This window comes from Schistocerca gregaria, chromosome 11 (assembly GCF_023897955.1).
Source record: "Schistocerca gregaria isolate iqSchGreg1 chromosome 11, iqSchGreg1.2, whole genome shotgun sequence".
Taxonomy (NCBI): Eukaryota; Metazoa; Arthropoda; class Insecta; order Orthoptera; family Acrididae; genus Schistocerca; species Schistocerca gregaria.
Genome location: NC_064930.1, coordinates 23,214,062 through 23,235,393, shown reverse-complemented (window position 1 = coordinate 23,235,393; position 21,332 = coordinate 23,214,062). Strand labels below are relative to the sequence as shown.

General features: G+C 46.2%; 1 protein-coding gene across 16 annotated transcripts in view; it reads left to right on the top strand.

Annotated features, from left to right (window-relative positions):
* The window catches only part of LOC126295436 (uncharacterized), a 220,171-nt gene that overhangs the window by 95,364 nt on the left and 103,475 nt on the right, over positions 1-21,332 (top strand). For all 16 annotated transcript variants that reach the window (XM_049987925.1, XM_049987937.1, XM_049987929.1 and 13 more), the window contains one exon: positions 2,501-2,578. In XM_049987925.1, coding sequence (XP_049843882.1) covers positions 2,501-2,578 — 78 coding nt within the window. The remainder of the gene's footprint in view (positions 1-2,500; positions 2,579-21,332) is intronic.

Below are 21,332 nucleotides of genomic sequence, written 5' to 3'. Positions count from 1 at the left end.
CTACTCCGAATTTTTCTTTTGTTTCCTTTACTGCTTGCTCAATATACAGATTGAATAACATCGGGGAGAGGCTACAACCCTGTCTCACTCCCTTCCCAACCACTGCTTCCCTTTCATGTCCCTCGACTCTTATGACTGCCATCTGGTTTCTGTACAAATTGTAAATAGCTTTTCGCTCCCTGTACTTTACCCCTGCCACCTTCAGAATTTGAAAGAGAGTATTCCAATCTACATTGTCAAAAGCTTTCTCTAAGTCTACAAATGCTAGAAACGTAGGTTTCCCTTTCTTTAATCTAGCTTCTAAGATGAGTCGTAAGGTCAGTATTGCCTCACATGTTCCAGTATTTCTACGGAATCCAAACTGACCTTCCCCGAGGTCGGCTTCTATTAGTTTTTCCATTCATCTGTAAAGAATTTGCGTTAGTATTTTGCAGCTATGGCTTATTAAACTGGTAGTTCGGTAATTTTCACATCTGTCAACACCTGCTTTCTTTGGGATTGGAATTATTATATTCTTCTTGAAGTCTGAGGGTATGTTGCCTGTCTCATACATCTTGCTTACCAGATGGTAGAGTTTTGTCAGGACTGGCTCTCCCAAGGCCGTCAGTAGTTCCAATGGAATGTTGTCTACTCCGGGGGCCTTGTTTCGACTCAGGTCTTTAAGTGCTCTGTCAAACTATTCACGCAGTATTGTATCTCCCATTTCATCTCCATCTACGTCGTTTTCCATTTTCATAATATAGCCCTCAAGTACATTGCCCTTGTATAGAGCCTCTATATACTCCTTCCACCTTTCTGCTTTCCCTTCTTTGCTTAGAACTGGGTTTCCATGTGAGCTCTTGATATTCATACAAGTGGTTCTCTTATCTCCAAAGGTCTCTTTAATTTTCCTGTAGGCCGTATCTATCTTACCCCTAGTGAGATAAGCCTCTACATCCTTACAGTTGTCCTCTAGCCATCCCTGCTTTGCCATTTTGCACTTCCTGTCGATCTCATTTTTGAGATGTTTGTATTCCTTTTTGGCTGCTTCATTTATTGCATTTTTATATTTACTCCTTTCTTTCTTCTGTTACCCAAGGATTTCTACTAGCCCTCGCTTTTTTACCTACTTGATCCTCTGCTGCCTTCACTACTTCATCCCTCAAAGCTACCCATTCTTCTTCTACTGTATTTATTTCCCCCATTCCTGACAATTGTTCCCTTATGCTCTCCCTGAAACCCTGTACAACCTCTGGTTCTTTCAGTTTATCCAGGTCCCATCTCCTTAAAGTCCCACCTTTTTGCAGTTTCTTCAGTTTTAATTTACAGTTCATAACCAATAGATTGTGGTCAGAGTCCACATCTGCCCCTGGAAATGTCTTACAATTTAAAGCCTGGTTCATAAATCTCTGTCTTACCATTATATAATCTATCTGATACCTTTTAGTATCTCCAGGGTTCTTCCATGTATACAATCTTCTTTCATGATTCTTAAACCAGGTGTTAGCTATGACTAAGTTGTGCTCTGTGCAAAATTCTACCAAGCGGCTTCCTCTTACATTTCTTAGCCCCAATCCATATTCACCTACTACGTTTCCTTCTCTCCCTTTTCCTACACTCGAATTCCAGTCACCCATGACTATTAAATTTTCATTTCCCTTCACTATCTGAATAATTTCTTTTATTTGATCATACATTTCTTCAATTTCTTCGTCATCTGCAGAGCTAGTTGGCAAATAAACTTGTACTACTGTAGTAGGTGTGGGCTTCGTATCTATCTTGGTCACAAGAATGCCTTCACTATGCTGTTTGTAGTAGCTTACCCGCATTCCTATTTTCCTATTCATTATTAAACCTGCTCCTGCATTACCCCTATTTGATTTTGTGTTTATAACCTTGTAGTCACCTGACCAGAGGTCTTGTTCCTCCTGCCACCAAACTTCACTAATTCCCAATATATCTAACTTTAACCTGTCCATTTCCCTTTTTAAATTTTCTAACCTACCTGCCCGATTAAGGGATCTGACATTCCACGCTATCTATCTGATAGCTTTTAGTATCTCCAGGGTTCTTCCATGCATATAACCTTCTTTCATGATTCTTATACCAAGTGTTAGCTATGACTAAGTGACAAAACCAAAGTTGCTCATCACCATATAGCAGAGATGCCAAGTCATAGATAGGCCCAACAAAAAGACAATTTCTGACAGTCTTTTTGCCGTGCCTGTCTGTAACTCAGCATCTCCGCTATAAGGCGTGTAGCAACTTTCCTTTTTATAATATTGTTATTTTTCCCTTATATATCTGTCAGAGACATAGGGGAACATTCCCGAGAAGTTTCATCGGATTCAGAGGTGGTCGAGTGGGGACCCGTGCTCTGCTTGGCACGGAATGACCCTACTGTACTTCTTTATGTGTATATTGTTAAATAATCTAGTGGAATTTTGTGGTGTGCATAGTAGTTAAGCAGCTGTCGTCGTTAAAAGCATTGTGCTTCAGAGTGTGTTTGTTTTGTCTGCAGGTCGCCTGTAGTGACACGATGAAGTCGCCCGAATTTTACGAGTGCGGAGACGAGCTTGTCGGTGACCTGATGTCCGAGGTAAGGCGAGTGCACGATAGTCTTGTTTCCACACCGGCATTTGTACATCCTACTCTTCTTTTAATTGCTTTCCTGTACAAAGAAATCTTCAGAAGTTCTAAGAGTGGTGCATACAAGTCTTTATTTAATGTGAGAGTTTTTAAAGCACATATTCCTTTTCTTGCTATCTCAATGTTTGGTGCCAGGCATTTTTTATAGACGAGACTAGATAATTGAAACTGTATAAACATAGGCCTCCAAATGTAATCGCAAATTAAGCGAAATACGGAAAATGGCATACATTATGAAGGTGTAGTGCTGAAGAACGAACAGGGACAAGCCCCGTGCACACTGTAACGTGGTAAGATATTTAAGATTGTAATCGCCCACCTCGATCGGTAATGTAACTACCACATGACCGCTGAGAATAAAATCTGTGTGTCGACCAGTGTACCGTTCGTGTTGTCGTGTCTGGTGAAGGACAGTGGTAGATACCAGTGTTTCACTTTGTAGAAGTGCTTAGTGGCAAGTCTGTATGCCTGTGAGCAGAAGCATCATTAATTAGTTTATTTATTAAGCATTCATTCATCAAATATTTGGTATGGGATATAGCTTGTTTTGTTCATTAGTACAGCTAATGCTTGGAGGACAGTGAGGGTTAGTTTCATTCCAGAATTACTGGCAATGACAAACTAATACGTGGGTGGTTTCGTAAGCCCCGTAAATTTTTGTGAAAGAATTTTACATTTTTGATGTGCCTTTGTGATTAGTTAGCCCGATCTGTTCAAATCGATCAATGTGTCGACTGTGATCGAAACTGCAGAAAACAGAGTTTTGTGGTGTTATTAAAATTTTCATTCGAAGCGTTGGACTGCCTCACAATTCAATACAGATTTGGATATAGTTCACTCGGACTCTGCTCAGTCGTAGAAGATCTTTCGCTTTCTGATTAACAAATTTAAACAGGATCGGATGAGAACTGAAGACGGAGTGCGCTCCGGCTACGGGATTGAGGTCACCGCAAAAGAAACCGTTCGTAAAATCCACAATAGTGGTAATGCGAGACAGCTGAAAAAAATTGAGTGTGTGCAAAGACTGTAGGCATCTCAACTGAGCAAGAGCACAATATCCTGCATGGAGGGTTATCTGTGAAGAAGCCGTATGCGAGATGTGTGCATACGGTTGACAGAATGTGCATCCGACTCAGCGATTCGGCACAATGTCCGGTGATGTTGAATCTCAATCCGCATGTCAGTTTGTGACTGTTGGTGAAACCAGAGTCAAAACATTGGTCAGAACAATGGGCAAAGGTCGGTGAAAGTGCACCGAAGAAGTCAAAGACCGTTTCATCAGCCGGTATGGTGACGGCAGCTGCTTTTTGGGATTCCAAATGAATGGTCCTCATAGTTTACCTGGAGAAAGTAGAACCGTAACTTGACCCTATTATACCTCATTGTTGGATTGTTTGAAACTTATGTTGGCTGAAAAACAGACCAAGGTTGGCATGCAGAAAGGTGCTCTTTCACCAGGATCGTGCATTATCCCACACGTCAGCAATAACAAGGCGAAAGTGCATGAATTGGGCTTTGAATTGGTTCTCACCCACCCTATTCACCAGACTTACCCCACGTAACTTCTTCATGTTCCATAACTTGGAACTTTGACTTTGTAGGAAGAAATTTTCATAAAATGAGGAAGTGATAAATGCAGTTAACAAGTGTTTTACAGTTTGACGGAACCAATTTTTTCGACGGGGTGAAAAAGCTAGAGGATCGCTGGAGACTGTGTATGTGTAGGTGTAAGGTGAGTTGTTTACAAAACAAACATTTGTTCTTCTTTTAGCAGGCTTATCAAACCACCGTCATAGACTGGCCAAGACAGATGGTGATGATGACTCTTATGTCCTAAGCATCATTAAGGGAATTTTAAAATGAGAACTATTTAGCTAGATCAGAAGGCAGCATGTAGAATATTGTACTAGTAGCTAGATCAGGAGGCAGCATGTAGAATATTGGAGTACGGTCCAAAAATGTGGCATGCTACCGATGCTGATGCTGTGTTTCGAACAGAAGAAGTGTAATTCTGAACCGGAATGGAGACAGATTAAATTCCTGGTGGGACTCGTGACTGCTTGTGAGAAATCTGAGCAACACTTACACACGGTGGGTAAGAAGCCCCTAAGTGTAGTCTGACAAGGAGAGGTCTCCAGCAGTGCAATCTGTATGTTTGATGTAGGTTAAGATCCCCTAGGTATCATATGCTGCAGCCATTCACCACCACGGGCCCTCGTTTCCGAGTATTTGACGAAAAAAAATTCGATATTTTGTGCAATACTTGTAGCACTAAAATAGTCTCATTGTGTGGTGTGGTTGTGTGGTACGATGGACAGGCTAACAGCTTCGCATGCAGGAAGTTATACATTTGAAACTTGTCAGCTGCCGTAAGTTTCTTTATTTTTAAATTTTTGTCAAAATGACTTTGATCGTCATTTTTATTCAGATAATTGATTTAAACTTGATTTTTTAATGTCAATCCTTCATCACACAACTTTAAACATAATATCAACTTCTTCATTTTCTCTCATTTTTCTTCCTATCCTTCTTTCTCCACTTGAAATCTTTGTTCGTGTGTCTTTAATTAAGTTTGTGTATCCATTTTGATTTAATTTCTTTTGTTGTATTATCCTGTTCTTCTGTCCACATTATTTGCATTCATTCCATCTGTTTCTCATTTTGCTTGAATTTCATTTTACTTATAAACCCATCTTTCATTTAAATTTTCATCTGTGTAATTTTGTCCGTAATGCAGAAGGTATTTGGGTTAAGTTTTGAAATGTTTGTATGATGATTACCGTGCAAAAAGAAGAAGAAGAAGTTGAAGACTGCACATCTGGTAACAAAAATACATTTTTCACACCATTGCATGAATATGTATAGAACATTTCATATTTTTGTTATAACATTTAATCACAATAATTGCGCGGATTTTCACACTCTCTCTTAGAAACAATAGCTGATCACATGATTACAACTCAGTCTCTCGTATTCGACTGCTGTGCCGTGACATGCGGCCGGTGCCGTTCGTAGCTAGGTGGCGCTCCCGCGCTCATCCGATTTGCGGAGTGCCTCTATCACCGTTTGTGCGTACTGTCGTGGCGACACTGTTAAATGTCGTGGCACTATCACAACACTTTTCCCCCCTTGAAAAAAATAAACACTCACTTCCTTGGAGACATGGACAGCGCAGAGACATCCATGGCCTCTTGTGAGGCCCCGAGGAGATCCCGCGCAGAGACACGGGAGTATGGTCGAAAATGTCCAGGACGGAAGCTCGTGCGTGGAACGTGCCTCCTGGATGAGATGATGGGTGAAAACTCCGGAGCAGCATCCATAGGTGTCATTGACCTGGGAGTGTGCTCCAGCGAGATGGGTCCCGGAGAAGGCGGCGTCGCGACTGGGGCCGGTTCCGGAGTACTTGGAAGCGGCAGCGACGGCGGCTGTATCAACACGGACGGTAGATCGGCAGCAGCGACAGGACTGGCGTCTCGGGCTGGTGGAGGCGAAGGCAGGGGCGGTGGCACAGGCGTGGCCACCACTCGTGGGCGCATCTGGTCGTAATGGCGAACAACCGTGCCGTCGCCCTTACGGATTTCACAAAGTCGGCGGCCGCGAAGAGCCGTGACCACCCCTGGAATCCATTTAGGGCGAGATCCATACCCTCGTGCCCACACGTCGGCGCCCACCGAGTATATTCCCGCACTAGGGGACACAGTACAAGGCCTGACAGGGTGAAGCAGGTGCAGTAGAGTGCGCGGTTGGCGACTATGCAAGAGTTCAGCAGAGCTGCGATCACCCAGAGGCGTGAAGCGATAAGAACTCAGAAATTGCAGCAGGGCGTCATCTGTGGAAAAATCACTAAGGAATTTTTTCATCTGGCCTTTGAAAGTGCGGACAAGGCGCTCGACCTCCCCATTCGTTTGCGGATGGAAGGGAGGTGCGGTAACATGATGAATCCCTTGTCCAGTACAAAAATCACGGAAGGACTGCGAAGAGAACTGAGGGCCATTGTCCGTGACGATCGTGGATGGAAGACCTTCTAGCGCAAAGATTTTGGACAAAGCCAGCGTCGTCGCTGCAGTGGTGGGCGACGGACATCTAACAACAAATGGAAACTTCGAGAAGGCGTCAATCAACAGTAGCCAATAAGTACCGAGGAAGGGGCCAGCAAAGTCGGCGTGCACCCGTTCCCATGGCTGAGCTGGATCAGGCCACGGAGAGGGCATTGTACGGGGTGCCGCCAGTTGTTGAGCACACTGGCCACATGCAGCAACCATATGGGCGATGTCTGAATCAATACCGGGCCAATATAAACGTGCCTGCGGGCCAGGGACTTAGTCCGAGAAATACCCCAATGGCCTCCGTGCAACAGTTTGAGAACATCTTTGCGAAGAGAAGCTGGCACCACGACCCGTGGAGATGGCCAGAAGAACAACACCATCACGAACAGACAGACGAAGGCGCAAGGCATGGTAGTTGTGAAGGGGATCCCATGCCCGGCTCTTGGTCCTGTCCGGCCAACCTCGTTGAACAAAACCGATCACCTGACGCAGGACCGGGTCCCGCGCAGTAGCTGACGCGACCTGCGAACCTGTAAGTGGAAAGCCCTCGACTGCACGACGTTCTTCCTCATCAATGTGGAAACAGAGGAGTTCATCACGATCGAAAACAGGGTCGGGGCCCATCGGCAATCGCGACAATGCATCAGCATTGGCGTGCTGGGCCGTGGGGCGATAGTGAATCTCATAATGAAAACGAGACAAGTATAAGGCCCAACGTTGCAGGCGGTGAGCTGCCTTATGCGGAAGTGACGCCGAGGGGCTGAACAGAGAGACCAGCGGTTTGTGGTCGGTGATGATGTGAAACTTAGAACCATACAAAAAAACGCTGAACTTTTTTAGAGCATAAATGATAGCGAGCGCCTCCTTTTCGATTTGAGAGTAACGTCGTTGCGCCTCGTTGAGGGTCTTGGAAGCATAGGCAATGGGTCGTTCCGACCCATCCTCATACCGATGGGCGAGAACAGCCCCTAGGCCATACTGTGACGCGTCAGTCGCCAGAACCAAGTGCTGACCCGGACGGAATGTGGCAAGACAAGGTGCCGACTGCAAATGAGCCTTCAGGCGGACAAAAGCCTGCTCACACCCGTCGGACCAACAGAAGGGGACGTTTTTGCGTAACAGCTGATGCAGAGGATAAGCTACCGCTGCTGCGGATGGGATGAATTTGTGATAATAAGCAATCTTGCCTAGAAACGCCTGAAGTTCTTTGACCATAGACGGCCGGGGTAGAGCGTTAATGGCCGCAACGTGCTCACGGAGAGGGCGTATGCCCTCACGGGACAAGTGGAAACCAAGATACTCAATGGAGGGTTGGAAGAACTGTGACTTGTCCAGATTGCACCTCAACCCAGCCGAATGCAAAACCCGAAACAATGAACGTAAATTACGAAGGTGCTCCGCAGTGGAGGCTCCCGTGACAACAATGTCATCCAGATAGTTTATGCAGCCGGGAACGGAAGCCGTGAGCTGTTCCAAAAACCGCTGAAAAATGGCCGGTGCGCTAGCGACGCCAAATGGTAATCGCTGATACTGATACAACCCACAAGGAGTGTTGATAACGAGAAATTCCTTGGAAGGAGCGTCCAACGGCAACTGATGGTACGCCTCCGATAAGTCAAGTTTGGAAAAGAACTGGCCCCCAGCGAGCTTGGTAAACAACTCCTCAGGACGAGGAAGAGGATAAGTGTCAATGAGGCTCTGAGCGTTGACAGTGGCTTTAAAGTCACCACACAATCGCAGACTCCCGTTTGGTTTAGAAACCACCACGATCAGCGATGCCCATTCGCTGGAGGTAACCGGAAGGAGAATCCCTGAAGCTATTAACCTGTCTAGCTCAGCCTTGACAGGTGCACGCAACGCCACCGGAATAGGGCGTGCCCGGAAAAACTTAGGGCGAGCCGTAGGTTTAAGAGTAATGTGGGCTGCAAAATCCTTGGCACAACCCAGACCAGCAGAGAACACGGACGAAAATTCACAACACAATCCATCCAGCTGTTGATACGGAATGTCCTCAGATATGAGGTGCACATCATCATCAATGGAGAACCCGAACAACTGGAAAGCATCATAACCGAACAGGTTTTCAGTGCCCGCATGATCCACCACATAAAACGTGAGGGGCCGAACAACAGACTTGTAGGCAGTGGAAGCATCAAACTGGCCCATGATAGGAATTTTCTCAGATTGTGCGTAACTGGAGACAAAGGAGGGAAGCCCAACGCCAAATACGTGCGAGAATTAATGAGAGTTACTGCAGAGCCAGTGTCCACTTGCATGCGGATGTCTTTATTCAGAACACGAACAGTAACAAACAACTTATTTGTTTGAGAAAGCACACAGTGAACATCCATGTCCGACGCCTCGTCCTCGTCCACAGGAACTTTATGGGACTGACACACAGAAGCAATGTGGCCTTTTTTCCTACATGAATTACACGTGGCCCAACGTTTTGGACACGCTGCCCTGTCGTGCTGTATGAAACAACGGGGGCAAGAAGGAAGCGCGGAACGAACCGGCTTCTGTGGTTGCTGGTTATGCTGCGAGCGTTGCGGCCCAACGCGACGTTGTTTACGCGAGTGAACCGCCGCCACATCTTCGTTCTCCTGTGCAACAGGCAAATTGTCCTTGTCGAGAGTTGACTGTACAGCGCCTACATCACACCTCGCGTCTATTTGCGCGCCAGCAGCGTCAGACACTTCAAAGGATTGAGCGATGCTTAGAACTTCCAACAATGACGGGTTTGGCAGTTGTAGGGCACGTTGCCGAACTTCTTTATCAGGAGCAAGCCGTAGAATAGCATCCCTAACCATTGAATCAGCATAAGACTCGTGATGGGTGTCCATGACAAACTGACATTTCCTACTCAGGCCGTGTAGTTCCGCCGCCCAAGCCCGGTAAGATTGATGGGGCTGTTTACGACACCGGTAGAACGCCACGCGGGCGGCAACGACGTGGGTGTTTGTTCGATAATAGGCAGACAATAAGTCACACATTTCTTGGAAGGACAGGGAGGCTGGTTCCCGCAGAGGGGCTAACTGAGATAGCAGCTGATAGACCCGAGGGGAAATCCAAGATAGAAATAACGACTTACACATAGGAGCGTCGACAACGCCGAAAGCCAAGAAGTGTTGCCGCAAACGCTTCTCATAAATCTCCCAGTCTTCAGCGGCCTCGTCGTAAGGAGGGAATGGAGGCGGAGAAGAGGAAGACAGACGATGAGTAAGCGACGTCGACAACGCCTGAATCGCTGCCGTCAGCTGTGTTTGTTGTTCAATGAGCGCTTGCATAAGCTGTTCCATGTCTGTCCCGTCACAAACACGCAAATCTACAACGCGGTGAAAATATCCCATCCTCGTCGCCAAAAAGTGTTATAACCTTTAATCACAATAATTGCGCGGATTTTCACACTCTCTCTTAGAAACAATAGCTGATCACATGATTACAACTCAGTCTCTCGTATTCGACTGCTGTGCCGTGACATGCGGCCAGTGCCGTTCGTAGCTAGGTGGCGCTCCCGCGCTCATCCGATTTGCGGAGCGCCTCTATCGCCGTTTGTGCGTACTGTCGTGGCGGCACTGTTAAATGTCGTGGCACTATCACAACAATTTTGTTTGTTAACTGACAGATCAGAATTTTCAAATAATTAAATATTGTACAGATAAATACTATTAAATCATATTCACAAGAATTCCAATCGGAAAGAGAATGATATAAAGAAAAAATAATATAAGTGAAATAGTTCATACAGTGATTAAATGGCTATGACAAAGGAATAGAAATAAAAAATTATCTTTAAACCAATTAATTTAATAAAAATAATGATGGAAAAAATTCCAATAAACGAAAACACTGGCAGGTGGATAGATGCACAACAAACACAAACATACACACAAAATTCAAGCTTTCACAACCAGCAGTTGCTTCATCAGGAAATAGGGAAGGAGAGGGAAAGACGAAAGGATGTGGGTCTTAACGGAGAGGGTAAGGAGTCATTCCAATCCTGGGAGTGGAAAGACTTACCCTAGGGGGAAAAAGGACAGGTGTACACTAGCGCACACACACACATATCCATCCGCACATACACAGACACAAGCAGACATTTGTAAAGGCAAAGAGTTTGGGCAGAGATGACAGTCAAGGGAGAAGTACAGATGCAAAGATGTTGTTGAAAGACAGGTGAGGTATGAACGACGGCAACTTGAAATTAGCGGAGGTTGAGGCCTGGCGGATAATGAGAAGAGAGGATATACTGAAGGGCAAGTTCCCGTCACCGGAGTTCTGACAGGTTGGTGTTAGTGGGAAGTATCCAGATAACCCGGCCGGTGTAACAGTGTGCCGAGATGTGCTGGCCGTGCACCGATGCATGTTTAGCCACAGGGTGATCCTCATCACCAACAAACACTGCCTGCCCGTGTCCATTTGTGCCAATGGACAGTTTGTTGCTGGTAATTCCCACATAGAAAGCTTCACAGTGTAGGCAGGTCAGTTGGTAAATCATGTGGGTGCGTCCACACGTGTACACCTTCCGGGTTACCGGACTGAAGTACGTGGTGGTGGGAGGGTGCATAGGACAGGTTTTACACCGGGGGCAGTTACAAGGGTAGGAGCCAGAGGGTAGGGAAGGTGGTTTGGGGATTTCATAGGGATGAACCAAGAGGTTACGAAGGTTAAGTGGACGGCAGAAAGACACTCTTGGTGGAGTGGGGAGGATTTCGTGAAGGATGGATCTCATTTCAGGGCAGGATTTGAGGAAGTCGTATCCCTGCTGGAGACCGACATTCAGAGTCTGATCCAGTCCCGGGAAGTATCCTGTCACAAGTGGGGCACTTCTGTGGTTCTTCTCTGGGAGGTTCTGGGTTTGAGGGGATGAGGAAGTGGCTCTGGTTATTTGCTTCTGTACCAGGTCGGTAGGGTAGTTGCGGGATTCGAAAGATGTTTTCAGGTTGTTGGTGTAATGGTTCAGGCATTCCGGCCTGGAGCAGATTCGTTTGCCTCGAAGACCTAGGCTGTAGGGAAGGGACCGTTTGATGTGGAATGGGTGGCAGCTGTCATAAGGGAGGTACTGTTGCTTGTTGGTGGGTTTGAAGTGGACGGACGTGTGAAGCTGGCCATTGGACAGATGGAGGTCCAACGTCAAGAAAAGTGGCATGGCATTTGAACTAGGACCAAGTGAATCTGTTGGAACCAAAGGAGTTAAGGTTGGAGAGGAAATTCTGGAGTTCTTCTTCACCGTGGGTCCAGATCATGAAGATGTCATCAATAAATCTGTACCAAACTTTGTGTTGGCATGCCTGAGTAACCAAGAAGGCTTCCTCCAAGCAGCCCATGAATAGGTTGTCATACGAGGGGCCATCCTTGTACCTGTGGCTGTTCCCTTTAATTGTTGGTATGTCTGGCCTTCAAAAGTGAAGTATTTGTGGGTCAGGATGAAGCTGGCTGGCTAAGGTAATGAGGAAAGAGGTTTTAGGTAGGGTGGCAGGTGATCGGCGTGAAAGGAAGTGCTCCATTGCAGCGAGGCCCTGGACGTACGGACTGTTTGTGTATAAGGAAGTGGCATCAGTGGTTACAAGGGTGGTTTCCGGGCCTTCGAGAGAGTGGTTGGGAGACTGCGTGTAATGGGTTGAAGGTGTTGATCTATATAGGCAGAGATACGTTCTGTGGGGGCTTGGCAACCAGCTACATTGGTGCGGCCGAGATGAGTGGGTTTGTGAATTTTAGGAAGTAGGTAGAAGGTAGGGGTACGGTGTGTAGGTGGGGTCAGGAGTTTGATGGAGTCAGGTGAAAGGTTTTGTAGGGGGCCTAAGGTTCTGAGGATTCCTTGAAGCTCCGCGTGGACATCAGGAATGGGATTACCTTGGCAAACTTTGTACGTGGTGTTGTCTGAAAGCTGACGCAGTCCCTCAGCCACATACTCCCAACGATCAAGTACCACGGTCGTGGAACCCTTGTCCGCCGGAAGAATGACGATGGATCGGTCAGCCTTCAGATCACGTATAGCCTGGGCTTCAGCAGCGGTGATGTTGCGAGTAGGATTAAGGTTTTTTTTATGAAGGATTGAGAGGCAAGGCTGGAAGTGAGAAATTCCTGGAAGGTTTGGAGTGGGTGATTTTGAGAAAGAGGAGGTGGGTCCCGCTGTGACGGAGGACGGAACTGTTCTAAACAAAAATGCACATTTTCCTGATATGAAGGACGATTTGGTAATGCTACCCAGAGATTTAATTGCCCATCAGAGGAGCATGCTGTAGTCAGATGCAGTTTTTATGTGGTACATGTCACGGGCTGAAAATGTAACAACTCCCAGTCTCACTAAATGCCACTCTGTCCTCACAAGCATTTCAGCTTTTTGTTTTAATAACAGACCCTTCCCTTCAAACAATTCCACATCTGTTTGAAAGATACAGAATGGCCTACAATTTGCTACGTATATTTCAATATGAAAACCTCAAGAGACGCTCTGGATCCTACCGATAACTGAGTGGGGTCAGCTATTATGATATCCACATGCAAGTCTGGGAAAATAAAAGAAAATTAAGATTAAAAAATGATGTGCTATTTGCTGTTCATGCAAAGATAGACTCTAAAACTGAAACTCGTGCCCAACAAATTCCAGATCATAAGACTGGTTTGCAATTCTTTCCAGAAATGTTTTGTTTTATTATTGCAAAAAAACTCTAAAAAAGATGACTTTATGGCTTGTTTAAGAGCTGTAGTATTTTCAGATATATAGATAAACTACTGGCCATTAAAAGTGCTACATCAAGAAGAAATGCAGATGACAAACGGGTATTCATTGGGCAAGTACATTATACTAGAACTGACATGTGATTACATTATCACAAAATTCGGGTGTATAGATGCTGAGAAATCAGTACCCAGAATAACCACCTCTGGCCATAATAACGGCCTTGATACGCCTGGGCATTGAGTCAAACAGAGCTCGGATGGCGTGTACAGGTACAGCTGCCCATGCAGCTTCAACACGATACCACAGTTCACCAAGAGTAGTGACTGACGTATTGTGACGAGCCAGTTGCTCGGCCACCATCGATCAGACGTTTTCAATTGGTGAGAGATCTGGAAAATGTGCTGGCCAGGGCAGCAGTTGAACACTTTTTGTATCCAGAAAGGCCTGTTCAGGACCTGCAACATGCGGTCGTGGATTATCCTGCTGAAATGTAGGGTTTCGCAGGGATCGAATGTAAGGTAGAGCCATGGGTCGTAACACATCTGAAATGTAATGTCCACTGTTCAAAGTGCCGTCAATGCGAACTAGAGGTGACTAAGACGTGTAACCAATGGCACCCCATACCATCACACCAGGTTATAAGCCAATATGGCGATGACGAATACACGCTTCCAATGTGCGTTCACTGCGATGTCGGAAAACACGGATGCAACCATCACGATGCGGTAAACAGAACGTAGATTCATCCATAAAATGACATTTTGCCATTCGTGCACCCAGGTTCGTCGTCGAGTACACCATTGCAGGCACACCTGTCTGTCATGCGGCGTCAAGGGTCACCACAGCCGTGGTCTCCGAGCTGATCGTCCATGCTGCTGCAAACATCGTTGAACTGTTCGTGCAGATGGTTGCTGTCTTGCAAACGTCCCCATCTGTTGACTCAGGTACCGAGACGTGGCTGCACGATCCGTTACAGTCATGCGGATAAGATGCCTGTCATCTCGACTGCTAGTGATACGAGGCCGTTGGGATCCAGCACGGCGTTCCGTATTACCCTCCTGAACCCACCGATTCCATATTCTGCTAACAGTCATCGGATCTCAACCAACCCGAGCAGCATGTCACGATGCCACAAACTGCAATCACGATAGGCTACAATCCGACCTTTATCAAAGTTGGAAACGTGACGGTACACATTTCTCCTCCTTACACGAGGCATAAAAGAAAAGTTTCACCAGGCAACGGCGGTCAACTGCTGTTTGTGTATGAGAAATCGGTTGGAAACTTTCCTCATGTCAGCACGTTGTAGGTGTCGCCACCGGCGCCAACTCTGTGTGAATGCTGTGAAAAGCTAATCATTTGCACATCACAGCATCTTCTTCATGTCGCTTAAATTTCGCGTCTGTAGCACGTCATCTTCATGGTGTAGCAATTTTAATGGCCAGTAGAGGACATGCAGTCTCTCTCTCTCTCTCTCTCTCTCTCTCTCTCTCTCTCTCTCTCTTTCCATGTGTGTGTGTGTGTGTGTGCGTGTGTGTGTTCGCATGTGGAGGGTGGGAGGTGGGGGGAGGCCGTGTGTGCTTTTTGTAAGAGAGAGACAATTTTGTTGATCTCCACAAATATTTCTGACTCTGTGATGGAGAACTTTCTTCGTGCTCTATTTGGCCCTATTTCCAAAAGTAATGTGACTTCCTCCTTTTCTGATGCTTGCTTAATGAATCTCTGATAAGAAGTCTGTCATTGATGGAACTTGGTCTGTTGTATATTCTGGAGACTACAGTTTCATTCTTTCACTTACTTCTCTTAACAATTTTTCGCTTTGATAAAATTATGTAAATGGACAGATAAAAAATCTGCTCACCAAGCAGCGACAGAACACACATATACAAAACTGTTGTGATTAGCGAGCTTTTGGAGCCAGTGGCTTCATGCAGAAGGGTTGAAGGGGAAAGAAGAAGGGTGAAGGAAAAGAGAGGTCTAAGAAAAGGGGTAGATTTTGAAAAAGTCATCCTGAACAGCAAGTCAGGGGAGACTTACCGTACGGGATGAGAAGGAAAGACTGATTTATGGTTTTCAGCTGGCCTCCGGTGAGGACGAGTTCGACATTGGGGGAAGTGGCACAGGATTCGGAATAGGACAATGTAAAATTTAACTGGGAGAAGGTATTTAGAGATCCCAGGAATTTTAGGTCAGCCTCACCATGAGTCCATATCGTAAATATGTCATCAATGTATCAAAACCAAACCAGGAACTGAAGACTTACAGATACCAAGCGACCCATGGAAAGATTGGCATAGGAAGCAGCCATCTCGGTTCCCATGGCCGTACGCATGATCTGTCTGTATGTCTGCCCCTCAAAGGTGAAGTAGTTGTCTGTAAGTATAAAACTGATTAAGGTGAGTAGAAAGGATGTCATAGGTTTGGAATCAGATGGACAAAGACTGAGGAAATGTTCAGCAGCAGACAGACCGTGTATGTGGGAATGCTGGTATAGAGGGAGGTGGCAGGAATTGTGACAAGCAAGGTGTGTTGTGGGAGTCGGACGGGCACGGATTTCAGACACTCTAGGAAATGGTTGGTTTCTTTGATGTAGGAGAGGAGTGGGTTGCAGGTGTCGATCAACTAAGGCAGATATACAATCGGTGGGTATAGGATGGCCAGGATGAGTGGGTCCTAATCCTGGTCTGCTGTTAATCCTGGGACGAAATAACAACAATACTGATAAGGGTAGATTGCTATTAACCACAAAGAGGTCACAATGAGCAGCAGACAGGTATGTTTTAAAGCACACCCACCCTACGCACACACACCAACATCTGATCGCTTAGTATAGAAGCTATGAAGCTATGTGAATGGCAGAAAGTGAACATGCGCTGTAGGCTAATGTGCAACTCTCACACCACACACTCCACCATTGCTGACCTCAAGGCATCAGTCTGCGTTGGACTACTACCGTGTAAACAGGGTTGCCATCATTAATAACTTCGTGACTAACGGTGTTGTGCGTGAATGGTGCCGAAAGTTTAAAGGTGGCCAAAATGTCGTGGACCGTGAAGGGGGCTGAGGACACAAGTCTGTCATTGCAGCCGACCTTGTTGAGCCAGTTGACAGAATGTTCAGAGATATCGTAGGTTCACTATAACTGCTTTGTCTATGGAAATTCCAGAAGTTTCGAGATCTGTCGTACGCTCTGTCATTTAGGCTACAAAAAATGTTGTGCTCGTCGGGTTCCAAAAATATTGACAGATGCCGACAAAAATTACTGAATGACGCTAGCTTTGAATTTCCCGGACCTTTATCACGAAGGAGAGAACTTTTTGAAATCAATTGTTACTGGAGATGAAACTTGGATACGATACGACACACCGGAAATGAAACGACAGTCACAACAGTGGGTGCGTCCAAATTCACCAAACAAACCAAAAAAATTCAAACATTCAACAATAGAAAGGTTATGGCTACTGTGTTTTGGGACCAAAAAGATGTGTTGCTTGTTGAGTTTATGCAGCCCAGAACCACTGTCAAGACAGCTGATTATTGTGAAACTTTATGCCGTTTGTGGAGAGCCATTCAAAACAGATGAAGAGGAATGCTTACATCAGGCATTGTGTCGATCCGTGACAACATGACGTTTGCGGAGAGCCATTCAAAACAAACAAAGAGGAATGCTTACATCAGGAATTGTGTCGATCCGTGACAACGCTCGTCCACACACTGCTGGCACAACCCGACAGCTACTCAAACACTGTCAGTGGGACATTTTTGATGATCTGCCGTACAGCCCTGACCTGGCACGCGGCGACTTTCACCTTTTCCCTGAACTGAAGATACGGCTAGGAGGGCAGCACTTTCAAACCGATGAAGATCTGCAAAACAATGTCAGCGCTCATTTGAAATCATTGGCGGCAATATTTTTTGAAGAGGGTATTGCAGAGCTTGTCCACAGGTATGATAAATGTCTCAATCTATTCGGTGATTATGTTGAAAAGTAACCGAGTGTACAAAACGTTTGGTAATAAAATAATTGTTTTCTATGAACTTGTCTTTTATTTATAGCCTGTCTACCCCCGAAGCTGAGTGGTCAGCGTGACAGAATGTCAGTCCTACGGGTCCGGGCTCGATTCCCGGACGGGTTGGAGATGCTCATTCGGGGACTGGGTGTCGTGTCGTCCTCACCATCACCATTTTGTCTGCATCGATGTGCGAGTTGCCAGAGTGGAGTCAAATGGAAAGACTTGCACCCGGCAAATGGCCTACCTGACAGGAGGCCCTAGTCACACGACGTTTATATATATATTTATAGCCTATCGGAGGTGGAAATAAATATGGCCCTCGTACGTGAGACACTCGTTAACGTGATGTGCTGTGATTGAACTCTCAGTTGTGGAAGAAGAAACTGTCGTGGACATCTGTAAACATTTGTGTGCAGTATGTAGTAATGATGCAGTTAATTGGAGTACTATTCGGTGGCAGATGCTCGGGCTTCAGATGTTGCAGAAATTGAGGGCCGTGGCTGGCTACTGAATAGCCCAGACCTGGTGCCCTCCAATTTCCATCTTTTGTCCAGTTTATCGTAATCTACGTGGGATACACTTCGAAGAAGACGAAAGCGTAACTCGTGCAGCAAAAACGTGGCTACGAGCACACGACGAGAGCTTCCGTTAATGGGATTTACGTCCTCGAAGCAGGGCTGGTGTAAGGTTGTAGAGTGTGCTGGACTCTGTGTAGAAAATTGTGTGGAGGGGGATTTTGCTAAATGGGGGCAAACTGCAACAACAGTCCACGAAAGGATAAGGGACGAAAAAGGTCTCGCGGGTGTACGGCCGGAAATGCGTTTCGAGGGTGGTAAACCTACTCTCAAAGGTCTTCAACTGTACACTGTGAGGTGACAGAAGTCGTGGGATACCTCCTAACACCATGTCGGACCTCCTTTCGCCCGCCGTAGTGCGGCAACTCGACACAACGAGGGCTCGACGAGTCGTCGGGAGAACACCACAGAAACTTTCGGTCCCGCCGCCTCTGTAGCTGTCCGTAATTGCGAAAACTGTCCTCTCCGTTACGGGCCACAAATCTTTGACGGGATTCGTGTCGGACGAACCGTGGCCAAATCGGCCCGGAGAATCGAAACGTCCTTCGGAGACGTGAAGCCCATGAATGGCCGCAAATGCTCTCCCCACACCACTGCGGAGCCACCACCAGCATGCACAGTGCCCCGTCGATAACTCGAATCTACAGCTCCGTGGGATGTGTACCGCACTCGATACCGCCAGGTCTCACTGACGGAAATCGTATCTCGTCTGACGGGGCCACCGTTTTCCTGTCATCCGGGCTCCGACCAATACAGTTGTGAGCCCGGTAGTGGAACTGAGGGTGACATCGTCAGAGCCACTCATCTCGGTTGCCTGCTGCGCTGTCACAGTAACGCCAAATGTCACCGCCCGCCCTAAAGGGTACGTCAGTTGTACGTCCCACTTTGATTTCTGCAGTTTTTCTCGTACTGTTGCTCGTCTGTTAGCACTGACATCTCTACCCAAACACTGCCGCTCTCAGTCATTAAGTGAAGTCCTTGGGCTCTCGCATTGTGATGAGTGGTAATGCTCGAAATGTGCTATTCTCTGCACACGGTCGACACTGTGGATCTTGGAATATTGAATTCCCTGACGATTTCTGAAATAGGCTGTCCGTGCGTGTAGCTCCGACTACCGTTCTGTGTTCGAAGTCTGTCTGTTCCCGTTGTGCAGCGATCTGTGTGAGAAACATTTTCACGTATATTGCCTGAGTACAGATGACAGCTACACCGATGTCTTTTATACCTCGTGTTCGTGATAGTATCGCCGTTGTTAGGCGTGCGTATCAGTATCCTGTGAGTCTTGTCACCTCGGTGGATGCTTCGGTAACTGCAAGCGCACATAAGAATACACCAGACAGGTGGGAATTTTCTGTCAGTACTCACAGTTTGGTGATACGTTGGGGGTGAACCTTCACCATCACCACCACCACCACCACCACCACCACCACCACCACCACCACCACCACCAACAGTTTACAGTGGTCGGGGTAGATGTTTTCGAGAAGTGTCCACATGGCATTGCAGGAGTGAGTTGGAGCACTGTTGTGAGGTGACCACATTACTCTTTGTACCGCTAAATGCTTGTCTTCCGGCAGGGGAGGCAGGGTCAGATACGCCTCCCCTGTGAGGTGTCGTTAAAGTGTGACCGATCCCACAATTCCGTCACCGATAATCTGGAGCCGCACACCGGAGCCTAACCGCTGCCGTCAGCTTGCTGCCGGTGTACCACTGAGACACGAGTACTGACAAGAAGGTTCCCACTAGTCTGGTATACGTGCTTTCAGTCATTTGAAAAATACACCGTCAATGACGTTCGAATGATTGTGTCTCCCTAAGAACACATTTCTGGCCACATGTCCGAGAGCACTGTTATTTTTATACGGCGCTCTCTACACCTAGTTACAAGAATTTTACACGTCCGACAGGCCTGGACGCCATTGGAAGAGCTACCGTGAAGTCTGTAGACGCCCGTTTTGAAATTTATCTACCGTATCAACAAATTTCAGCTATTTCATTGTTTAAAAAATATTCTTTTGATAAAACAGCACGATATGTCAAACAAAGATGGTTCTTCCTGTGCCGGATGCCTGCGCTCCTCTCTCTACCCAGTCGGATTGTGTATATTTCTTTTAGAAACTAAGGTCACGCTGCCTTCTTTAAGTTTGGATTTTTTGACAGTGCTGTATGTTTTTATATTTTATCTGTGCAGGTTGTGCATAAAGTCTGGGAACACTTTCAATTCTTTATTACACAAGAACTAAACATTGTATAGATGTCATAAATATTGCATTTTGAACAGAAAAAGTGAAAGTTTTTTTTACAAATGTTCGATACGCGAACCACGAGTGACCCTGCAGCTGTCAATAAGGTAATAGAACTCTTGCCGTACCCATCCCAGTGTGGCATCGTTGACTGTGGTAGTCACGTCCCGTATTCTCTCCCGGAGCTCTGCTACATCACTTGGTAGAGGCAGTACATACACCAGCTCTTCAATGTGTCCCCGCAGAAGAAAGTCACACGGAGTCAGGTATGGTGATCAGGGAGGCCATCTCGTGAAACAGCTATCCCCTTCTGTAGCACAGCCAATCCGTCGATGCAGCAGCTTCTGCACTAGCTCCAATTCGAATGGCTCCGTAGACAGCTTCTGTCGCAGGACTTTCCACACTGTCATTGGAGCCATTTGGGATGCACGGCATACCTATTTCTTTGGACTCCTTACGAATGTCTCTCATGTGCACTCCACATTCACTTCACTCATACTGGGACATCCGTTTCTCTTTGCCGGGCACAAGCAACCCGTTGTAATGAATTTGTTGTGCCAATGGTAATTGGCCTTCTGTGTGGCTTCTTACCGAAATCGGTTCTAAACATCCGTTGAACAGCTGTAGCACCCTCGTTTTTGTTGAACTCCCAACACACGGAAAGCTCGTTCTGCACCTGAACTCGCCACGTTTGCGACTATCGGCAAATTATCAAACTGTGCTGTGGCAATATACATGAGGGAGGAGGGGGGGGGGGGGGGGTGCTTTCAGGGTTTCTCTTTAAAATGTCATATGTATGATATCTGTATGATGTTTGGTTCTTGGAAAATGTTCTCAGACTTTATGTACACCCTGTATTTATGTTCTGCTACTGTATGCCCTCTCCCTGCTCTCCCATCACCCCTTTTCTGTACACCCTCAAAAGAATTTTGTGATTTGTTGATGATATATTTTGTTTGTGTAGGCTTTTATTCGTTTCCTTTCAGTTTTCCTAGCAACTGTTAGGCTCTTCTTATCTTAATATTTTTCTGATATTATTTTGTTATTAATCTGTCTTATTTATTTTCTTTGCATTCTTGTAATTCCAAGGTAACTATTCCATCCGGTGGCGTATATTGATCACAGTTAGCTCTAGTAACGAT